General features: G+C 30.2%; 2 protein-coding genes and 1 non-coding gene across 3 annotated transcripts; all 3 read left to right on the plus strand.

Moving 5' to 3' along the window:
* Positions 1-5,186: 5,186 nt before the first annotated feature.
* On the plus strand, positions 5,187-6,863 carry LOC105158618 (pathogenesis-related protein STH-2). The gene is made up of 2 exons (XM_011075428.3): positions 5,187-5,447; positions 6,409-6,863. Exons 1-2 carry the CDS (start codon positions 5,264-5,266, stop codon positions 6,705-6,707), a joined length of 483 nt encoding a protein of 160 aa, XP_011073730.1. The 5' UTR covers positions 5,187-5,263; the 3' UTR covers positions 6,708-6,863.
* Positions 6,864-9,265: 2,402 nt separating this feature from the next.
* Positions 9,266-9,338, plus strand: TRNAA-UGC (transfer RNA alanine (anticodon UGC)). Its single transcript has one exon. It is a non-coding gene; the product is annotated as a tRNA-Ala (tRNA).
* Positions 9,339-14,123: 4,785 nt separating this feature from the next.
* LOC148788809 (uncharacterized) lies at positions 14,124-17,242 on the plus strand. The gene is made up of 6 exons (XM_088879139.1): positions 14,124-14,191; positions 14,286-14,429; positions 15,459-15,602; positions 15,863-16,090; positions 16,866-16,955; positions 17,044-17,242. Exons 1-5 carry the CDS (start codon positions 14,162-14,164, stop codon positions 16,947-16,949), a joined length of 630 nt encoding a protein of 209 aa, XP_088735265.1. The 5' UTR covers positions 14,124-14,161; the 3' UTR covers positions 16,950-16,955; positions 17,044-17,242.
* The last annotated feature ends 5,795 nt before the right edge of the window (positions 17,243-23,037 follow it).

Below are 23,037 nucleotides of genomic sequence, written 5' to 3' on the forward strand. Positions count from 1 at the left end.
AAAATAAAGTTTAAAAAAATCCCTCTATACAAAATTTGGATCACACACGCTTTGACTGCGATTTTTCTATGAAAATACCTTTCTTTTTGATATTTTTGTCCTTCTCTCACAGTTAATATATAATATTATATATTTATTAATAATAAAATATTATCTTTATAATGATTATTTAAAATATTATTTTATAATAATTATGTAATTAAATATTATATATTTTTATTAATAATAAAATATTATTTTATATAATATTTATTTAATTATTTATATAATATTATTTAAATTAAATTATATAAAAAAATTACAACCGCCGCCGCTGTTGAAGAGGAGGGCGCCCCTCCTCACCATTCGGCGACGGCCATCGCCCAACGCAGCGAGGGCGATGGCCGTCGCCCATATTTTCGACGGCGATGCTATCGCCCTCCATTTCTGGGCGACGCCGATCGCCCAGAAGGACAGTGGGCAGAGGGAACGGGAGGGGGAGGGGGTCGCAGGCGAGGGGTGGGGGTGGGGGAGGGGGTTGCAGGCGGGGGGAAGAAGACGGGGTGGGGGCCGGGTTGGGGGGGATGGGGTTTATAATTTTTATTTATATTTTTTATAAATTATAATTATATATATTATAAATATATTTTAATAGTATTGAATTATGCTTAATATAAATAAAAATAATTATATAATAATAAGAATAGTTTGACCAGTTGAGTAGAAGGGGTATTTTAGTTATTGTTTCGAAAAAAAATAGGCTAAAATTAATCAGGGAGCGGTGTGATTATTTATTCATAATATGAGGGTGATTTTTGATATTAAAAATTTCATAAGGGAATTGTTGATATTTTTATATATCACATGGGTGAAAATGAATTTAACCCTAATTTTATATATCACTTGATTTTCTTTAACACGTGGAGGCAATAATGGTGGAGGGCATAAATCACGCATAGAACTAGTGGACGAAGTAGAACGGTAGGTGTATTAAATCTTGGACAGGAAATCCAGCAAGATTTGACCCACCGACCGAGTAATTATCAATTACATCAACATCATGACGATGATGAAATAAAGTTGATTTTCTTTTGACAGTTTCAACCTTAGCAGCCCATGACAATTCTGATGATGTTAGAAAACCCTAACCACTTTCATGTAAAGTGGATTAAGTCGTGATGAAAACCAATCTCTGTAAGGACAGGTATATATTAATGTTTAAGATTACATCCCTTCGATCCCACGCAATTTTTTCACATCACAACTATTTTCATTTTCTCTTGACAACAGTCAATAGTTGACAGTGACTAATATCAGATAATTTGGAAATCTTCATGAATGAGTATAACATATTAATTACACTAAGGAGCTAGACAGGAACCTAATTGGTTTAGCAAAAATTGGGAAATCATATTTTTAAGTTTATATATTAGAGTTTTTTTTTTTTTTTAAATTTAGTGATATTTGTTTTGATTTTATTATTTTGTATTTCATAAGTTGATTTTTTTTTTACTATTAGTCTTTACATGTATTTTTCGTTTAATAATTAACAAAAAATGCTAACAGCGCTCTGTTAATTATTGAACTAAAAATATAGGTGAAGACTAAAATTAGAAAAACAATTCAACTTATAAAATAAAATATGAAAAAATCATAATAAATAAATTTTAATTAAAAATAAAACCCTAACACATGAGATCAAAGATAGGATTTACCCGCAAAATACAGTGCATCTAACATTCTTTTGTACCCAATTTATGTACATATAGCCATCGTTTTTACAAAACGAGACGTGTCACTTTATTTGTGCTAACTTTGCTAGTAGACAACACACCGCATATATATGACAACAATATTTTTGTCTCTCTAGTTTCATAATTATATTATTAATTTTTCAGGACGAGACTCAAATAACACTAAAAAAAAAAAGAGAAAAATAGCGACAAAAGAATTAAGTGACGAGTTCAATATTATCACTAGTTATATATATATATATATATATATATATTTAGTGATAAAAATTTGTAAATAATGAATTTCATAATTTTATCAATGATGTTTATTTTGTACAAATTATTATTAACAACAATAATTAATAACAAAACATTGTATCTAAAGTTGTCCCTTAAAAATATTTAGAGCATGTTTTTTCTTGGCGATGAGTTAATTGAATGATAGCGTCGAGTGTGATTATATATGGGATATGATTATCTAACAACATGTCTTTTCTGTTTACTTCATTTTCTTAACAGCGCGATAAAAAAAAGTGTAATTATCTAATCTATTGCTTACTTCATGCGATCATTTGAAGTGATATATGACAATAGTAATATAAAACGCTCCTAAAGATCTACGTACGAAGAGTATAACAGTAATTATCCAAAAAGACCTAACACCATTAGAGGAGGTGGGATAGTCGAATCCACCTCTTAAATTCGGATTAACAATCACATGAACAATAGCTACAACGTCGGGCTTCTTCAATAATATCAAGTTTGGATCATTCGAAGTAAACTTGGGACTATCCTGAATTGTTAGTCCAGTCTAACCTAGTCCAACCAAATAAACATGTCCATAATGACACAAGTGCAGTGACAACACAATGTAATATCAATAATATATATAAAATGATGTTTTCGCTTAGAATGTATCACTATACAAAGCTACAGAAATAATACAATACAATAGAGTAACAATAATACCAATATTATACTGTTTTGTCTCTATAACTGTCTTGTCATTAATTATCTACAATAACAATTTTATACATACAAAAAATATTCTTGTCATTAGTAACTACATAATGATAAAATTAAAATTATCTTTACATAATATAAATTTTCAATGACGATTTCGAAATCATATAATATTTCGTCACTAATATATACAGTAAAACCTCTACAAATTAATAATCTTGAGACCATGAAATTTTATTAATTTAAAGAGATAAATTAATATTTTATTAATTAAAAGAGAGACTTTTTAAATTAAGCAAATTTAGTACATATGTATTGAAAATAAATGAATTCATATATCTTTCATTGATTATATTCATGCATCAATCAATTCTTTGTAACTAATTAAATATATTCATGTATAATATCAATTCATTGTATACAATTAACTATTATATTCACAGATGCATGTATCAATTCATTGAGATTACTTAAATATATATGTTTATAGTAATTCATTGCACTTAAATAACTATTATAGCCAATTAAATATATTAATGCATGATGAATGAAACATATACTATATAAATCTCAATATGAAAATAAAATAATTCATGACACCCAACCATGTCTTCTCATCTCAAAGCCATCGCAAAATCATCCATGAATGATCAAATGCGTAAAGTATTACAGGCTTCATATTTTAACAAATTACCATAATATTTATAATTATAATATTTATGAATTATTAATTTAGAGTTTTAATGGGACCTAATATTTATAAAGGAATTTTTCGAAAAATTATTATCTTATTATCTTATCGAATTTGATGATTTTTTACAAAGGCCCAAGTCGGGACCGAAAAATTTTATTATTTTAAAAAATTTATTAATTTATAGAGATTTTACTGTATAGGACAATTAATTAATTACCTTGTTGTTGTTTTCTACATAAGCCAAACTCTATTCGGTGCTTTCTCCGACCTTATCCAAATTCTAGATGTTCTTGGTGGCATCCTAGTCATAAAATATGTACACTTTCCTATTCAAAACCCTTTCTTTTTCTCTTGGTATGAATTTTTAGCATAATGATTAAAGCTAAAACTCAGATTTTATGAATGAATTTGAGATTATGGATTTGAATTTTACCGGATATATTTGTGGGCATATTTCTTACTGTATGTCAGTTATGTAACTTATTTATCGATATTAGTCATATAAATATATTATTTAAAGTATACGAAGATGAGTTATTATAATTTATTTATCATTATTAACGAGAAAAAAATCTTTTTTTTTTTTTCTTGTTTTGTTCTCTTTTTCTCGTTTGCTTTTTGGTGAGTTGATCAACATACGCAAATGGAATTGTAAGCATTGCATAATAGAGTTGGAGTTTGGTCTAAATATGGGAATCGTCGTCGGTCTATGTTGTCTTTTGAGTTTAAGGTTTGTTTCAAGTTTTCCACAAGGGGTCCACGGCGGCTAAAGGCTCAGCAGCCCATCACTATGTCGGAAATTCCAACAAAAACAAAGGACTATGGATATCCCACCGCCTCAATTATGATTTATCTATACCTTTTTTTCCTCTTTCATTCAAGAATTTTTATACTTTTTCTTTGATATTATTTATTTTTATCTTAAACTATTGTAATTTCTCTTTTATTTCTCTCTCTCTCATTATATTTTAAAATTATATTCGTTTTAATAAAAACATTAGTGAAATTTTATTTATTGAAGTTTTTTATTATTTATAATTTTTGAATAGTTTCACAGATATTTTGAGTATGCCATGTGTTGCTGGTATTTACTAGTAAAGAACTTTGTTTTGTATACGATCTGCTAATCTTTCGTTACTTTTTAAAAGTTAACTAAAAAAGATTATTTTTTATAATGCCTGATTACTATTATTGAAAGTGAAGAATTGTGGCGAATACTAATATAATACAGTTGCGCAATGACTACTAGCCGTTGCTTCTGCAAGTAAGGTCAAAACATTAACACAACTAAAAATCATAGCAAATCTTTTTTGGCTATAGCTAAAATTACCATGGCAAATGTTGATTAGACTGTATTAAATAATATTAATGTACCATAATTTTTAAGCCGTATTGATTATAATGTAAGAATTGAACTAAAATTATCATGGCAAATATTCTGTGGTGGATAATATTAACACACTCATATATAGTTGAGATGGATTTGATCAAATTCAGATCGAACTAAAACTTTCAACAATCCTTTGCCATAATACTTTTATCCCAAATGGCAAAATTAGTGTGTGTGTTGGAGAAAACGATTGTCTCCGGACATGACAGGTCCACTGTGACAATCTAATACGAACATCTGTTTTTTTCTTATTTTTCCTAGTACGAACATCTGTTGATATCCTAGCAGCCATCGCAAAAGTTGAAATAAAGAATTCAAAGATTAAATAAAGCAGTCGACAGCACTCCATTATCGAACGTTTGAAATTTTTGGCCCATGAGCTGTTCAAATTTGACAATGACTTCGTCCTAAACACTGCCTATAAAACACCCTCTCCTGCTTCTGATCTGCCTCACAACTCAAAGCATATCAACTTCCTTACAGCAAATTTCTTCATCAAAAAACATGGGTGTCAAGACTTTCTTCCATGAACTGAAATCCAAGGTTTCAGCATCCAGGTTCTTCAGGGCTTTGGTCACAGACTCGCACGAGGTTGTCCCCAAATGCACCGAGCACATCAAGAGCATTGAGACTGTTGAAGGACATGGTGTTACTCCCGGATGTGTCATGCAGACAAACTTCCACGACGGTAAGTCGAAAAATCAACGTTCTCTGTGATAGCTATTAGTCGTCGTTATATTTAATAACCATGGTTAAAAGTAAAGAAAATCGTTACAAATGCTAATTAATCATGGTTGTGCAATAGCTACTAGCCATTGGTTTGAAAGTGAATTCAAAACATAAACAATGATAAATATTTTGGCCATAAATAAAATTATGACCAAGGTTGATTAATTGTGATGAAAATCTGACTTTTCGATTTTTTTTTTTTTATGGATATAGATAGGTTAATTTTCCTACTCACCCATATAATTATTTTTATTTCCGCTAAATTATCATTACGATAAAATACAATATTAATTATAAAATATTAATTTTAAAAATATAAATTAAATGGAAATAATTTTAATTTTATTGCAATATAATAATTAATAACAAAATATTTATACAAAGTAATCATTATAAATAAATAATTAATGACACATTTACAATACCAACTTTATAATATTATAACTATACTGGAAACGAATTATTATTGTAATCATCAGTACACAGATGTCACTAATTAATTGATTTCAATTTTCTATCATTAGTTCTTGATAATGATAACTTTCACAAATTATTACTATCAAAACTATAAAATTTATTATTCTGACAAAATTAAAAATTTTATCACTAAATATGTATAGTCAATTAAAATATTGAAACTATCCCTTCGTTGATCTTCTCTTTTTCGACGTACCACACAAACACAAATTATCGATTATCGATTATGATCTTCTCTTTTACTTTTAGCTGTAGCAAATGTTTTGGTCTGCCTATAGAAACAATGACTAATAGTGGTTACGGAGCCGTGGTTAATTAGTATCGACTATAATTTTTTACTTTTAACCATAATAATTAATCATATTTAAAAGCCATATTATACTCTCCGTTGTTACAACAGATATAACTGTAGCTCGGTCATTGATCATTACTTCATTTGACAGCTTCTCATTTCAAGTACGTGAAGCACAGAATCGACGAAGTTGACACCGAGAACTACGTGTGCAAGTACACTTTGATCGAAGGCAACGTGCTGGGGGAGAAGTTCGAGAAGATCTGCTACGAGCTCAAATTCGAGCCCACGGAAGACGGAGGGTGTGTGATCAAGCAGAAGAGTGAGTATCACACCAAGGGTGACGTCGAGCTGAACGATGAGGAGATCAAAGCCGGGAAGGAACAGGCTGCGGTGCTCTACAAGGCTGCTGAGGAGTATCTCGCTGCCAACCCTCATGTCTGTGCCTGAATGTTTTGATCATGGAGATATTAAGATTGTCGTTTCTTGGCTATGTTGTCTTAATAATAAAGGGACGATCGTCCCTGTTGTTTTCTATTAATGTGTATGGTTTTTGTGTAAGATTTGGGAGTGGGAGTACTGAAGTTTTTGTTTGAGTTCATGGTACTAATTGTTCGTACTGTTGGTTGTGTGGTTGGTGTTGTTTTGATTTTAAGTCTTATAGATTAAGAGATATGGCGACACTACCAAAAAAAAAAAAATAATGATATTTTGCTATTGTTGGAAGAATCCACAGTAGTGAGCCCAAAATATAAAATCTTAATAAACTATTACAGAAGATCGTGGATTTAGAAAATCCTTATACTCACCAATATTATAGAAAAATATTAACAAATAATATCAACAGATCTACATGAGAAGAGAAAAGAGTATTTGGCTCAAGGGCCAGATCAGGTAGATGGGAGTCCAAAATCACCATGGAAGACAACCTCTCACGATTACTAAACCCATACAAACCACCAAAGCTCAGCCCACTTAGGACCATTCAGATTTTCACTAAGGAAATGTTCACATAGAACTTTTAAGGAGTGAAAGAGAGAGAGATTGAGATTTCTAGTTATCCTAATCACCATAAACCACCGAAAATATATATAGGGGAAGATATTGATTTGGGAGAGAGGGAAGAACGGCGGAGGAGGAAACCAAGAAGAGAGAGAGAGAGAGAGAGGTGAAAGAGATGAAGAGCCAGAATAAATTAGGGTTAGGATTTTTTACCTGTAGAAGTACGTATAAATAGAAGAGGAGCCAGGGTGGGTGAATGGGTTGGGTGGCAAAACTGGGCTGAGCTAAATAGAATGGATCTAGATAGTGGAGTGGGCAGAGCCATCCAAATGAGAGGGAGTGGTGTATTTGGACTAGGCCAAAGGAGACATAGACCATATTTTTAACATTATCCACTTTGGACCATGGACCTTAAAGAGGGACTAAGTCCACATTCAGATCTGGCTTCATCATCGCCATTCGTCGGGGTACCACAATGGTTCCTGCAAAATAATATAGACACTTATATATTTGGTTTAAAAAATGCAAAGAATACTGAAGAAAATTTTGCTATCCTAAGTTCAAGATTTTAAAACAAGTTTTAAATTTTTCTATTGGCAAACACTTAGTTCCGATATCTATATGACTAGATTCGATCAATCTTTTTTAAATTAATAATTTTTTCAACTATATCTCTATTAAAATAATAACTAACATCGATGTGTTTAATTCTATCTTGAAAGACAAGATTTTTACAGAGTTAAATTCCAAATTGACTGTCAGAAAATACTGTGACGTTTTTTTTTAGACAGTCCTTCTAGCCAAATTGCTTCTTTAAAGGCTTCGATGGTTGCAATATATTCAACTTCAGTTGTAGATAAGGCAACAATGTGTTGGAGTTGTGATTTCCAACTTATGCAAGCATCACACAAAATAAACACATATGATGTGATTGATTTTCTACTATCTAAGTGAGTATTCATAGAACCATTTAAATACCTAAGTAACCATTTAAGAGCATCCTAATAAGGTAGCCCAGCATTAAGCATATATTTACTCAAGCAACTTACAACATAAGCTATATTTGAGCTAGTGCTAACCATAAGATACATAACAAATCCTATATCAACTTACAACCAGCTCATACACCTCTACCGTTGGGCTTAAAGCTCTCTTTTGAGATTTCACCAGCTTTGCTGGATCCTGAGCCTTACAGAAAGCAGGTGGAGCGTCTACTTTTGTAACATGTATATAAGTCGTGTTTTCATTTTCCAATTTTAGTTAGTGCCGTTTACCTTTTATTAGTTTAGGTTGTTAGGAGTCAGTTGAAGGCCATTCTTGCTCTGCTTTCTATCCCGCTTGTAGAGAGGTTATTTAAAGAGCTTTTGCAGCTCCAATCAATGAGATGAGATTTTTTTACAAAGTTTTTATCTCATATTTCACTCCCATGGCTTTCACCTGCAGAATTAACTGCAAAATCAACAAAAAACACATGATAACAGATCATTGAATAATTAGAATAAAAAACCTAATAATAAAAAGATGAATCCTAAAAGTACTTAAAAAAAAAAAAAAAGGATGAGGGCTTTCTTGTTTTCATGCAAAGTTTTGAGAATATAGTTTTTTTTTTTATTTTTTTATCTAATTATCTTTTTTCAAATAAAAAAGAAATTAAGTTTCTGCTAAAATTAAATCAACTAATTAGATTTTTTTCAAGATAATTAAATAATTCAAAATTATGAGAGAGTGATGTAAGTTTGGAAAAATGAAAGAGGGATTCAAAGGTTTATGGTTAAAATCAAAAATAAATTATAGTGTTACAAATTGAATTAGTTTCTTGATCTTGAAGATAGAATTTTGTATGGATAAATACTATTTTTGAAAATAAAATAATGTTTAGATGATTTTGTAAATGAATACAAATTTAAGTTTTAATCTAAAATAGATGAGATTTCAACCAATTACATTTAGTATTTGATCAAAACTAGCTTAATTTGAGTAACGACTGAGTTAAGTACAACAACCGTGGGGATGTAGCTCAAATGGTAGAGCGCTCGCTTTGCATGCGAGAGGCACGGGGTTCGATCCCCCGCATCTCCATTAATTATTGTAAGTTTTAAATCTTTGATATTATCCTTTATTTGCTCTTGAAACTACGAAGTATCAAATTAAACTGAAATATTCAATTAAAATTTTTAGATCTTTAGAGAATAAAAAATATATTCTTAAATGCGTGCAATTAAAATGTTTAAAAATAAAATTGTAAAAAAATTATTTATATGAAACATTTAAAATAATATAATGAAAAGGAAGAAAAATAGATAGAAGAGAAGAAAGATAAAATCCTTAAATAAGAATGAAAAAATGCTATATGACGAGTTAAAAGTAATGATATAAAAAATTACAAAATAAAATATATTTTTTTCTAACATTATTATTTTACAATTATGCAAAAGAGTCACTTATAAAGAGAGAAATTTTATCACAAAAAGTCCTAATATAGGCCAATGAACTGAGGTTAAAAACAGTTTTCATTACATCATTGGAATTATTCAAATTAAAAAAAAAATGACTTAATAATCAACAATTCAAATCAATAAATACATTTAAACGGCAAAGAAACATAAAACTACTATGGAAGTAAATATATATATTTACAATCGTGAGATTCAAACCTGCAACTTTTGATTGTGAGATTTTAATAACCGTATCAATCTGACAAGGCCCTGTTGATGCTTAAAATAGTCGAGCTTTAATTCTCTTGAAAAATTCAATAAATCAAGAAAATTATGGTAAAAATTCAATAAATCAAGAAAATTTTGGTTTCTAAATTTTTTTAAAATTATTAAAGTTAGTTGACCATCAAAATCAACGGAGGGACATTTTTGGTCAAGAACTAATTTTGAGTATTAGAAGTGATTTAGTGACTAGTTTAGAGAACAAAAAATTAATTTATCTCAATATTGGCTATTTTCACCAAAAATGTTGTCCACACCTCTTTTCCCTATGGTAGGTAAGGGGTGTAATGCAAAATTTCGTGTTTGCAAATGTTGTCGAACACCTCTAATGATATAATTCCCTTGATTGTAATATACCATTTATTTTATAAGAAATTTATATTAAAGCAAATACCATTTTAGTCGAGGTCTAATAGTTCTGTAGTTATATATCGAGAACTCCAAACTCAAGATGACATTGTGGTGCTAATTTTGTTGTGTCTGAAAATCAAAATACTAATAACTTATTTTAAATAAAATTATATATTTGATAGGTAAAAATGGGTACGATCTCTATCTAATTCTCGTATTATTTTCTGCAAGAATGTATTCAACAAACTCAAAAGGTAAAATCTTCTTGTAAATCCCCCTTTTACTTGATTTAAATTTCTATAACGTTAATTTAAGGGTTTACACCTGTAATCCCAAATTAAGGCTATAGTCTTGACTTTGGATTTGAGGATTTTGAAGTTAAGATGGCAAGTTGACACAAAAAAAAATTTAGATGTCAAAGTATAAAAACAATCATAGTTTGAATGACAAAATGTAATTAACCGTAAAAACAATATATATTTTTGTTTCAAGGGAGAGATGGCAAAGAGATTGCCCCAGCTCTTCCCCTTGTGTGCGGTGCAGACTCCCTTTTTTGTTTTTTTACGTATTTCTTCAAATAAATTTCCAAAAGGTAAAATCACAACATTTGTCGCCATCAGCGTAATATGCAGAACAATTGGGCTAAGACGCCTTTATTTATGCATAATAATATCTCATACCTAGTCATAAATTAATTATATACATTCGTACATGATAAAAATCACATATCCGTACATAATAAATATATTTCCGTATTGAATCTTATTCATAATAAAAATCACACATCCGTACACAATAAATATATTTCCGTACTGAACCTCGTACATAATAAAGATCACACATCTGTACACAATAAATATATTTTCGTACTGAATCTCGTACATAAAAAAATACATATTAATTATTTATGATCGTACGGCCAAGTAATGATCCATATGCTTTTGATAATTAATACATTTATTTGTTTCTATATGCGATTAAATTGTAGCTGAATTTGCTTACAGAAAATAATCGATAACTACTTTTTACTTTAAGTTGAATTTTATTCGGTTACTAATATTCGAATAATTACTCATGAAGTTTGAAACTTTGTATTGAACTAGCAAGAGCATCACAGTTAATTTAGTATCCACGCCATAATAGCAGAAATAGAAAATATAGAATACAGTCTACATCCTTACAATTTAATTTCATTTATGTGTCATTAATCTCAATAATAGGCCTTACTAAACATCTGTTAAATTGCCTACACATTTGCAAGGTACTATGGAAAAGTCATTTTATGATGTATATGATTTACTATACTTACTATTAATTTATGTGAGTAGCTTTGGTCTGTAAAATTGTATGGTGGACCCTTTTTTTTATATAAAAGTAATTTAAATTATTGCAGTATTACAAATGTTTTAAATTTGGACACAATTTCATGTGTCATAAATATATTTATATTTCCTATTAAAGTCGTGTATATATGTTGTTGTTGATTTTTTTTTTTTAAACTTTAAATCTTTTGTAAATTAGCAATTTCACTCTAGACATCTATTCAAGTACCAGGAAAAAAATTATATTTAAGAAATATTTGCCTACATTTTTTATTTGATAATAAACAGTGAGGATAGTGCTACGTCAATATGATGTATTAGCGTGGCATCATCCTGACGCTTTGTTATGAAAATATCTTATATAAGTCAGTGTACATTTACACAAACACACTCACACAGACACACAATTTATTACTCATCAGTTGCTTACTCACTCTTTTGTTGTTGTCTCTTGCATTCTCTATTATCTCTGTTTTTCTCTCCCCCCCCCCCCACACACACACACATCCTCCGAAAAACTCTTTGTGCACAGGAGAAAAGATGGAGCACGGGTCAAATAAAGAAACCAATGTAGATCTTCTTAATGATTCAACTACATTCAACTTTCAATTTTATGTTATAATTTTGTATAAACTCTAACCAATGTTAATCTCGTTAGTGATACGTTAGTGATAAATTACGGCTTTGATTTCTTCGGTATTCCGCAGCAGTGGGCTGTCTCTCTCTCAATATGTGTGTATATATAACATATATTATTATACTTATTCTAGATAGCAAATTTTTATTTTACATTTATTTATTATTTATGTATAAAATGTTTGTGTACATATAGAGTATATAATAAAAAACATCTAATCTGGCCATCCATTTCAATATATTATATTTAGAAAGTTGATTTAGGCGCAAAAATGATTTATGCAACTTGCATAAAGGATTACATCAAATGGTGGAACTTAGGTCTTAGCAATAGGATTTTATTTAATTTAGAAATTTGCTATTTTATTATTTGCTAATTGTTAATTTATTTAAAAAATTAAATTTATGATTTGTATGTTGTGTTTTGGAAATTTTATATATATACTATGACTCGAGAAAAATCATCCTTTATTTAATTTCTCCACATTCTAATGCAGATATTATAAATATCTTATACCTAGTCATGGGTTAATTATATTCGTACATAATATAAATTATATATCCGTACACAGTACAAATATATTTCCGTACTGAAGGTCCCGTACACAACAAAAATGCATATTAATTATCTATGATCGTACGGCCAATTAATGATCTATATACTTTTAATAATTACTACATTTATTTGTTTCTATATGCGACTAAATTGTAGTTGCGTTTGGCTACAAAAAATAATCGACAACTACTTTTTACTTTAAGTTTAATTTTATTTGATTACTAATATTCGGATAATGACACATAAAATTTCGTACTTTCTATTGAACTAACAAGAGTATCACAGTTAATTTAGAATCCACAGCATAATAGCAGAAATAGAAAATAGAAAATAGAAAATACAGTCTACATACATAAAATTTAATTTCAATTATGTGTCATTAATAATCTCAACATTAGACCTTACTAAAAATCTCTTAAATTGCCTACACATTTGCAGGGTATTATGGAAAAGTCATTTCATGTGATATATATGATTTACTATACTTACTATTAATTTATGTGGTAAATTATTTATATATGGCTAGTGAGTAGATTTGGTCTGTAAAATTATATGGTGGACCCTTTTTTTTTATATAAAAGTAATTTTTTTGCGATTTAGTTAAATTATATTATTAAAATTATTGCAACATTACAAATGTTTCGAATTTGGACACAGTTTCATGTGTCATAAATATATTTATATTTCCTATTAAAGTTGTGCATATTTGTTGTTGTTGATTTTTCTATTTATTTTTTAGGCTTTAAATCTTTTGTAAATTAGTAATTTCACTCTAGTCATCTATTCAAGGATCTGTAAGAAATTATATTTAAAAAATATTTGCCTACCTTTGGTGTTTGATAATAAACAGTAATGATAGTGCTATGTCTATACAATGTATTAACGTGGCATCATCCTGACGCTTTGTTATGAAAATATCTTATGTAAGTGAGTATAGATATCATTAAATAAAATTGTGAGAATTGTCTGTATTACATTCACTCTTTTTTTAAATTTACACAAAAACACTCACACACACACACGCGCATTCTACTCAGAATTGTCTGTATTACATTCACTCTTTTTTTAAATTTACACAAAAACACTCACACACACACGCGCATTCTACTCCTCTCTCTCTCTCTCTCTCTCTCTCTCTCTCTCTCTCTCTCTCTCTCTCTCCCCCCCCCTCACACACACACACGCATTCTACTCTCTCTCTCTCTCTCTCTCTCTCACTCTCTCTCTCTCCCCACACACACACACATCCTCCAAAGAACTCTCTCCCCCCCCCCCCTACACACACATTCTCCAAAAAACTCTTTCTGCAAAGGAAAAAAAATGGAGCACGGGTCAAACGAAGAAACCAATGTAGATCTTCTCAATGATTCAACTACATTCAACTTTCAATTTTATGTTATAGTTTTGTATGAACTCTAACCAATGTTAATTTCTCAACTTGTAGACAATATTTGAGAGAGATAATTTCTATGGATGTTGGAGAGTTAATGGTGTGCTCTTCCCGGAGCCGTTGGATTTTAATTTTCCGACACCCCCACCCCCATCCCCATCCGCACCGCCATCACAAGTGCCTCCAAGAGTCCACCAGGTACGGTAGATCTTTCTTTCTTTCATTTTGTTTCTTATTTTTTCTTCAAAAAATAAATTTACTTGTGTGTGATCTTCACTCTTCTTCATTTGTTTAGATCTGTTATTCTAAATATAAATTCTATAAGAAGTACTGACTTAAAACTTAAAATTGCTCAATCTTGAAAGTGGAAAGACAATTCTTTTGGCTTTTCCTTTGAATTTGAAACAAAGCTTTTTGACAAAAAAAAAAATCAAAATTGGCTTACCTAATTTTTTTATATGAGATTCTATTTGTGGAAAAAATTCTTTTTTCTCAATCATAATACTTTTTGTATTTCTCACTCTCTCTTGGTGTGTGTGTGTGTGGGGTGGGGGGAGGGATGTCACACGGTTCAATCTGTGGGAAAGATTCTTTTTTCTTCATCTTAAAACTCTCTCTTTCTCTTCTTGTCTTTTTTTTTCTTTAAACTGATAAACATTAATGCATTGTGGATGGGAATTACAAAGTGTTAAATCTAGAATTGTTAAAAGTTGAGTGTTCAAGTGAAATTAGGTTAAAATAGTGATAAGTTGTTATAAATTCAATCAAATCAATAAATTTGATGACATAAATTACTAAAATATTTTTTATTTTAAGATCAGATTTAATTAAGTATTATATTTATTTACTGCTTGTTTTGAATTAACTCTTGATATAAGAATTCAACAAGTTGACAAAGATGCTGTACAGTAAATACATACACTGAAATAGAACTTAATTAGAGGAAATCTATTGCCAGTCAAACCAAATTAAGGGATGAACAATTTGTACATGCATATAGTTGTTATGTCGTCAACTGATACCTGAATATGTTGATTCTATTAATCGTTTAACCATCTATGATTTTGTAAGTTATGATATATATATATATATATATATATATATATAACCTCTAGCAAACTACCCATAAAGGGAAAAAAAAGGCACATTAATTACAAATCATTGTCACCCTTTTATTTTATGTTTATGATTTACTTATCAACTAAGAATTAAAATTCAATCTTGCAGGAGCAGGTATGTTCAAGCAATGCAGGATCTTCACAAAGGAAGAAACGAGATCTAACTGCATCTATGATAGTGGAATCCAAAGCAATTTCGCTCCGACTTTTAAGATGCGAGGAACAGTCCGAATATATTTTGGAGATGTTAGAGGTTGGTTTAATTTTTTCTTTAATAATTCACACTTTATTTATATCCACTATAAGAAAATCTTGAAAGAAGCAATTCTAATATAACAAATGACCATACACTTATATTGCATATTTAATTTGAATGTGGATAAGTACAAGTTTTCATATCCTAACATTTTTGCTACACCAAAAAGAAACTACATAAGATCAAATTTGAGATGTATGAAATAGCAAAAATTAGTATGACTCTCTTATTTATATTCTTCTTTTCTTGTATCAAAGAATGCAACAGGAAAGGCATCATATTATCTTTTACTACCATATGAGAGTTTGAACAGAAAAAAAATGGAAGCCAAAGAAATCCAGCTTGGGCAGAGGGTGGTGTTCCCAATACTGGAGGAAGTCTATCCTGAGATGGAAAGTAAGTATCCGTTGTCAATGACAGAACGACTGGAGGGGAGATGGACGATTGAGGTTAGAAAACGCACGGGAACCACCAAAACTGAAAAGGTACATTAGTTAATATAACGACATGCATCTTTTAGTTAAGTACATATAAAAAGAACATTAATTAATGTACCGCACATGTTTCTTAGTTAAGTTGATGAAGATTAATTAATATAACTGCACCCATTTCTTAACTAAGTCTCTGTTAGTTAAATAGATACATAAGATACACTAGTTAATACAACTATGTGTCTCTTAGTTAAGTAGATACAGAAGATACGGTAGTTAATATAACAATACATGTCTCTTCACTTCGTGTATTTTAGTTTAAGTAGATATAGAATAGATGTTATTTAATATAATTATAGTAGTCTTAGTTTAGTAGATAAAGAAAGAATGTAAGTTAATTTAAGTACACGTGTCTTTTTGTCAAGTAGACAAAGATATATTGAAATCAACATGACACTATTTCATAGACAAGTATATAGTTATAAACAATATGGAAATACTTCTACATTATAAGAGTAACCAACTGTTTGCTTTCATCATGTGACAAGCTATATATTTATGATCTTCTCTTAGCCATGCTGCACTGTATAATCCATCATTCATGATATGAATGTTTAGAGAGAAATTTTATTTATTTTCAAAAAGTAGTTTGTGAAGTCATAAAGTATTTAAACGATGTCAAAGTTAGATGTCCTCAATATTGTGTTCTTCAAATATTATATATTTGATTTAAATGTATATATTTTTTCTTAAAGAGTTCTAATTATTTGTGTTCCATGAAATACAATTTACTTGCACTAATTTCCTAACCAATTTTTTTTCTTCTTAGTTTTATTTCCATGAGAAGGTGAACAAAACCATCCGTTCTATGAACGACGTTGCAACGTTCATCATGTACCGCGTGATTTACTAGGTTCTGGTGAGCACTTACTCTCATGCATCTTCAAACTTCTAAAATTTCATTTACAAATCATAATATACATCCTTACTATCACTAAAATTTTCAGCAGATTTGACAAGGCAGGTGAATACTCCGATCATGAACATAACATGCAGCCTTCTTCCATATTGCAATTCTATGTTGAAAACTCAATGGTTGTCATGTTGATTTGGGAACAAGAGAGTTATGGAATGCCTGATTCAATCTCCATTGGAAATGGTCTCTGATTGTTATAAAATTATGTTGATGCTCAACTGCCCTTTCCGTAATGGGTGCTTTGTGGTCCTTCATGTTGCTGATTCTCTTTTTCATGAAATGACAATCGATTTCCTTTGAAAAAAAAAAAGATATATGATATTACTCATCAGTTGAGTAATATTGATCAAAATAAAGTTTATATATATTGATTAAAAAAATCAAAGCAATCGTAAGTAAAAAGTGTTTTTTTTTCCCTTTCTTTCACAAGTTTGAAAACAAGGAAAATACTTACAAAGATTTAAAAACAACTTTTGTTAAATGAAAAAACTAATAAATACATTTTTAGGATCGTGTCAACTCTTTCTCTTTCTATACTTTTATTTTTGTTCTTGTATAGATAACTCTTTTCTCTCCCTTATCCATTGTTTTTCATCACCCTAATTTTTTCATTTTTTATATCTCTCTTTTTTATTTAATATAATTCTCTTATTTTTTACACACATATTTAAGTGTGCAATACACACTAGTTCTATTTTATAATTTAACTATCTTGTAAATTTAAAAACGGTTAATCTTGTTCAATATATTACTTTAAATGGTGGAACTTAAATTTCAGCAAAAGGACTTTATTTAATTTAGAAATTTTCTATTATTATTATTCACTAATTGTTAACTTAATTAAAAATTTAAATTTGTGGTTCGTATATTGGGTTTTGGAAATTCTATATATATACAACGACTCAAGAAAAATCATTATTTATTTAATTTCTCCACATACTTATGCAGATATTATAAATATCTCATACATAGTCATGAATTAATTATATATATTTGTGCATAATAAAAACACATATCAGTACACAGTAAAAATATATTTCCGTACTGAATCTCGTACATAACAAAAATGCATATTATTATCTATGATCGTACGGCCAATTAATTATCTAGATGCTTTTAATAATTAATACATTTATTTGTTTCTATATGCAACTAAATTGTAGCTGCATCTGCTTATAAAAAATAATTGATAACTACTTTTTATTTTATGTTGAATTTTATTCGATTACTAATATTCAAATAATAACACATAAAATTTAGAACTTTGTATGGAACTAGCAAGAGCATCACAATTAATTTAGTATCCACGCCATACTAGCAGAAATACAAAATATTGAATACAGTCTACATACTTACAATTTAATTTCAATATTAGGTCTTACTAAAAATCTCTTAAATTGCCTACAAATTTGCAAGGTATTATTGAAAAGTCATTTTATGATGTATATGATTCACTATCCTTAGTATTAGTTTATGTGGTAAATTAATTATATATGGTTAGTGAGTAGCTATGATCTGTAAAATTATATGGTGGACCCTTTTTTTATATAAAAGTAATTTTTTCGTGATTTAGTTATTCAAATTATTGCAACATTACAAATGTTTCAAATTTGGACACAATTTCATGGGTCATAAATATATTTATATTTCCTATTAAAGCCGTGTATATCTCTTGTTGTTGATTTTTTTTTTTTTAAAGTTTAAATTTTTTGTAAATTAGCAATTTCACTCTAGGCATCTATTCAAGGACCAGGAAAAAAATTATATTTAAGAAATATTTGCCTACATTTGGTGTTTGATAATTAACAGTGAGGATAGTGCTACGTCAATATGATGTATTAACGTGGCATCGTCATTATGCTTTGTCATGAAAATATATTATATAAGTCAGTGTAGATATATTAAATAAAATTATGAGAATTGTCTCCATTACATTCACTCTTTATAAATTTGCACAAAAACACACACACACACAATTTATTACTCATCAGGTGCTTAGTCATTCTCTTGTCATTGTCTCTTGCATTCTCTCCCTCCCCCCCCCCCCCCCCCCCACACACACACACACACATCCTTCGAGAAACTCTTTGTGCACAGGAGAAAAGATGGAGTACGGGTCAAACCAAGAAAGCAATATATATCTTCTCAATGATTCAACTACATTCAACTTTCAAATTTATAATATAATTTTGTATAAACTCTAGCCAATGTTAATTTCTCACCTTGCAGACAATACTTGAGAGAGATAACTTCTATAGATGTTGGAGAGTTAATGTTGTAGATCTTTCTTTCTTTCATTTTGTTTCTTTTTTTTTTTCTTCAAAAAATAAATTTACATGTGTGTGATCTTCACTCTTCTTCATTTGTTTAGATCTTTTATTCTAAATATAAATTTATAAGAAGTACAGACTTAAAACTGAAAATTGCTCAATCTTGAAGGTGGAAAGATAATTCTTTTGGCTTTCCCTTTGAATTTGAAATAAAGCTTTTTGAAAAGAAAAATCAAAATCATCAATTGAAACCTGAATACGCTTATTCTATTAATCATTTAACCTTTTATGATTTTGTAAGTCACAATATATACATACATATATATAGGAAAAAATACAATGTTGGGCCAGATTCTTAGGGGTGGTGGCAATTTTAATTCAGGACCAATTCAAAATAGTGAATCAGAACAATAATTTTCAAAATATGGCAATTAAGGACAAAATACTCTAATTTTGCTCGAATTGTGCACATGATGCGCACATGACAATATAAATTTTGGGATTTCTCCAAAATTCGGCTAATTAGCTTATGCGGTAGTATTTTTTTCAACCAGTGCTTACGTAAAATTTTAAAATACGTCACCTTAGCCATGTAAGCACCACTGAAAATTTACTTTCATGTAAGCCAATTCCCCAAATTTTGGAGAAATTTCCAAATTTATGTGGTTACGTGCACATTATGTGCGCGATTCCGGCAAAATTAGGGTGTTTAGTCCATAAATTTCCATTTTTCAAAAAATTACTATTCTCTGATTCATAATTTGAATTAGACCCAAACTAAAACTGCCACCGTACCTAAAAAATTGAACCAAAATTATATTTCTCCCTATATATATATACCTCTAGCAAACTAGTCATAAAGTGAAAAAGAAAAAAAAGCACATGAATTACAAATTGTTCTGACCATACACTTATAAGAAAACTCAATGGCTGTCACGTTGATCTAGGAACAAGAGAGTTATGAATGGCTGATTCAATCTTCATTGAAGTGGTCTCTGATTGTTTTAGAATTATTTGATGCTCAGCTACCTATTTTGTGATGGGGTTCTTTCTGGTGTTTGATGTTGCTGATTCTCTTTTACATGAAATATTAATTTCATTTTCCTTTGAAAAAAAAGATATATGATATAAATTTAGTATTCAATAAATTTTATAAAAAGCTTACAAATTAATCTCAAATATTATTTTTTCATAAATAAAAATAAAGAACCAATAAAAAGTTAAAAAGAATTAATTACATTTAGACCCCCCTAGAAATGTTAAATTATACTTTTCTTCAAAAAAGTTATGAAATTACAAGTGGAGCCCTTCAAAAAATCTTCATTTACACCTACTCCATTCCTTTAGGACTTGAACAAAAAATACTGATTTACCCAAAAAAATTACATAAATTTTAATTTTGCCCTTTGTTTAACATATATATTTTTTGTACTTATAATGTGACAAATACAATATATATATATATATATATATATATGGAGTGAGGTTAACATTATTATATTTTTTTCTTATAAGTGTAAAATTATAACATAAAAATATTAAATGGGGGATGAAATTAATATAATGTTTTTTGGGATAAATTATCTTTTTGGTCCCGTAAAAAATGGACCTTTTACTTTTCATCCCATACTTTACATGATTTTCTCTTTGATACCATTTTTTAAAGAAAAGTTTCCAACGTAGTCCCAAACCTCATTTACCATCAAATTTAAATGGAAGAATGGGCAATCCATTTACTTTAGTTGTTACATGTGAAATAGACTTTTTTGGCCTTTTTGAAGGTAAAAATTGGCGCCAAAAAATGCAAGACTCTATAAGAGATGTTTACATTGTGCTGCAGCATGAAAAAATTCTTTCATTTTTTCATTCATTCTATTATCTGCTAGCTTGCCTGGCCTAAAAAAATTACCTTAAACGAGCATAATAAATTGATTTTGTAGATAGGTTGCAAAGCTACGTACTTCATGCGACTTTGGTCCCTCGTCCATTCACTGTCCTTCATGGCGTTCATCTCTTCTTCATTTATGTAATTGTACGCCATCTCCATCATGTGTTATGTTCCTCTCTTTGGGTCGCAAGCCAAAGCCAACGCAAATGGCCCCTTTTTCAGCCCATGAATTAATATGTTGACCATCATGTCGATTCTCAGATCTTGCACCTCCAACATTTTGTTATTAAACCTTTCCATGAAGCTTTTAAGATTCTCATCGTCTCTCTGCCTAATAGTAAAGAGGTATGTAGCAGACCTCTTTGCTTTCCTCTTGCTCGCAAAGTGAAAAGAAAATTTTTGAATCAACTCCTCATAAGAATCAATGGTTCCACTACCCAAATTAGTAAACTATTATTGCGCCTTACCCTTCAAAGTAGTTACGAATAGTTTGGCCTTGATTGGGTCTGTCTGACCGTATAGATTCATCACTAGGTCAAATGTCGCAACATGTTCCCTATAATCCTTGGTCCCATCATACTTGGAAAGGTTAGGAAACCGAAAACTACTATTCACGACCTCTAAAAGAATCCAATTAGTGAATGGAGAACTTCTATTCTGCGAGACGATCTCCCTTGCTTCTTCAATTCTTCAAGTTGCTTTCCTAACTTCTCTATCTGGCAGCTGACTACCTCTGCCCTAGAGATGCCTGGTTGCCGTGAGATCGTCCTCTTACTCGTTACCACATTTGATATCATTCTCTCGGGACCTTTTTTAGGTGCCCTCGAGACCTTATGCCTTTGCTCCCCTTCGACATCCCTAAATGATTGTCTTCTTACACCTTCACGAGCAGGCGTCACAATTCTCCTCTCATACTCAACTATGGCCTTCCTGCTTGCTTCCTCCATCATTTACTGTAAATCCGCTCGTGAAATTGTAACATTTGTTCTTCTTCTCTTATCGAAGTTTCTTCTAAGTGTTGATCTCTCCTCAATGATCCTTCCATTTTCTAACTCCCCTGTTCTTAGATTCCCACATACGACACCAAAATGATATAGGTCACACACTTTGGGATCGGGTTGCAGAACCTGGTACCTCAGATCGGATCGTTGAATCCAACTTTAAGCTTCCTACGAGTGGATCCTAAGAACAGAACACACGTTAGGCTTGCTGGGTAGCCCCCACCTAAGGCCCTCTGATGCTTAAGTTAGGAAATGGGGTCGAAAGCAATCAGTGGAGAGCGAGTGAGATCAAAGAAAAGAAATGTGATAAATGCACTTGCCTAAAAATATTCATAAATGCTAGTATTTTGTAGTGTACGGTACCATTTAGGATTTGCCACGTGGCGTCATCTAGTGGTCCAAGTGTCGGGTGATCTAATCCTTCTCAGAGTAGGCGAGTCAATCGGACCGGGTCAGGCGGGTCGGGTCGGGCGACCCAGCCCGCATCTCCATGCGTGGATGCTACTCTTTATTGTAAATTTCTTCAAAAAAGAGGGGTAATTTGATCTTTTGGTAATTACCCTCGCCAGGTACATTTCGTAATTAGAGTGGTGTTTACTATTCATTGCATAATTCAAGTGTGCAAATTAAATTTATTCTCAAAACATTATTTCAATTAATACATTTCATATTTAACTATGAATAGATAATTATTATTTTACTATTACAATATCAAATTCTAATAGAAAAAGTCAACATTGAATTAAATAACACTTTCACGGACGAATAGGCATATTTAATTCTAACAACAACTTAATTCACATTTTTTATACTTTATGTTAAGGTCGAAATATTTTGGGATAAATAATCAGTTAAAATCCAAATAA

Source organism: Sesamum indicum, linkage group LG3, assembly GCF_026168435.1.
Source record: "Sesamum indicum cultivar Baizhima isolate 11 linkage group LG3, ASM2616843v1, whole genome shotgun sequence".
In the NCBI taxonomy this organism is placed as follows: domain Eukaryota; kingdom Viridiplantae; phylum Streptophyta; class Magnoliopsida; order Lamiales; family Pedaliaceae; genus Sesamum; species Sesamum indicum.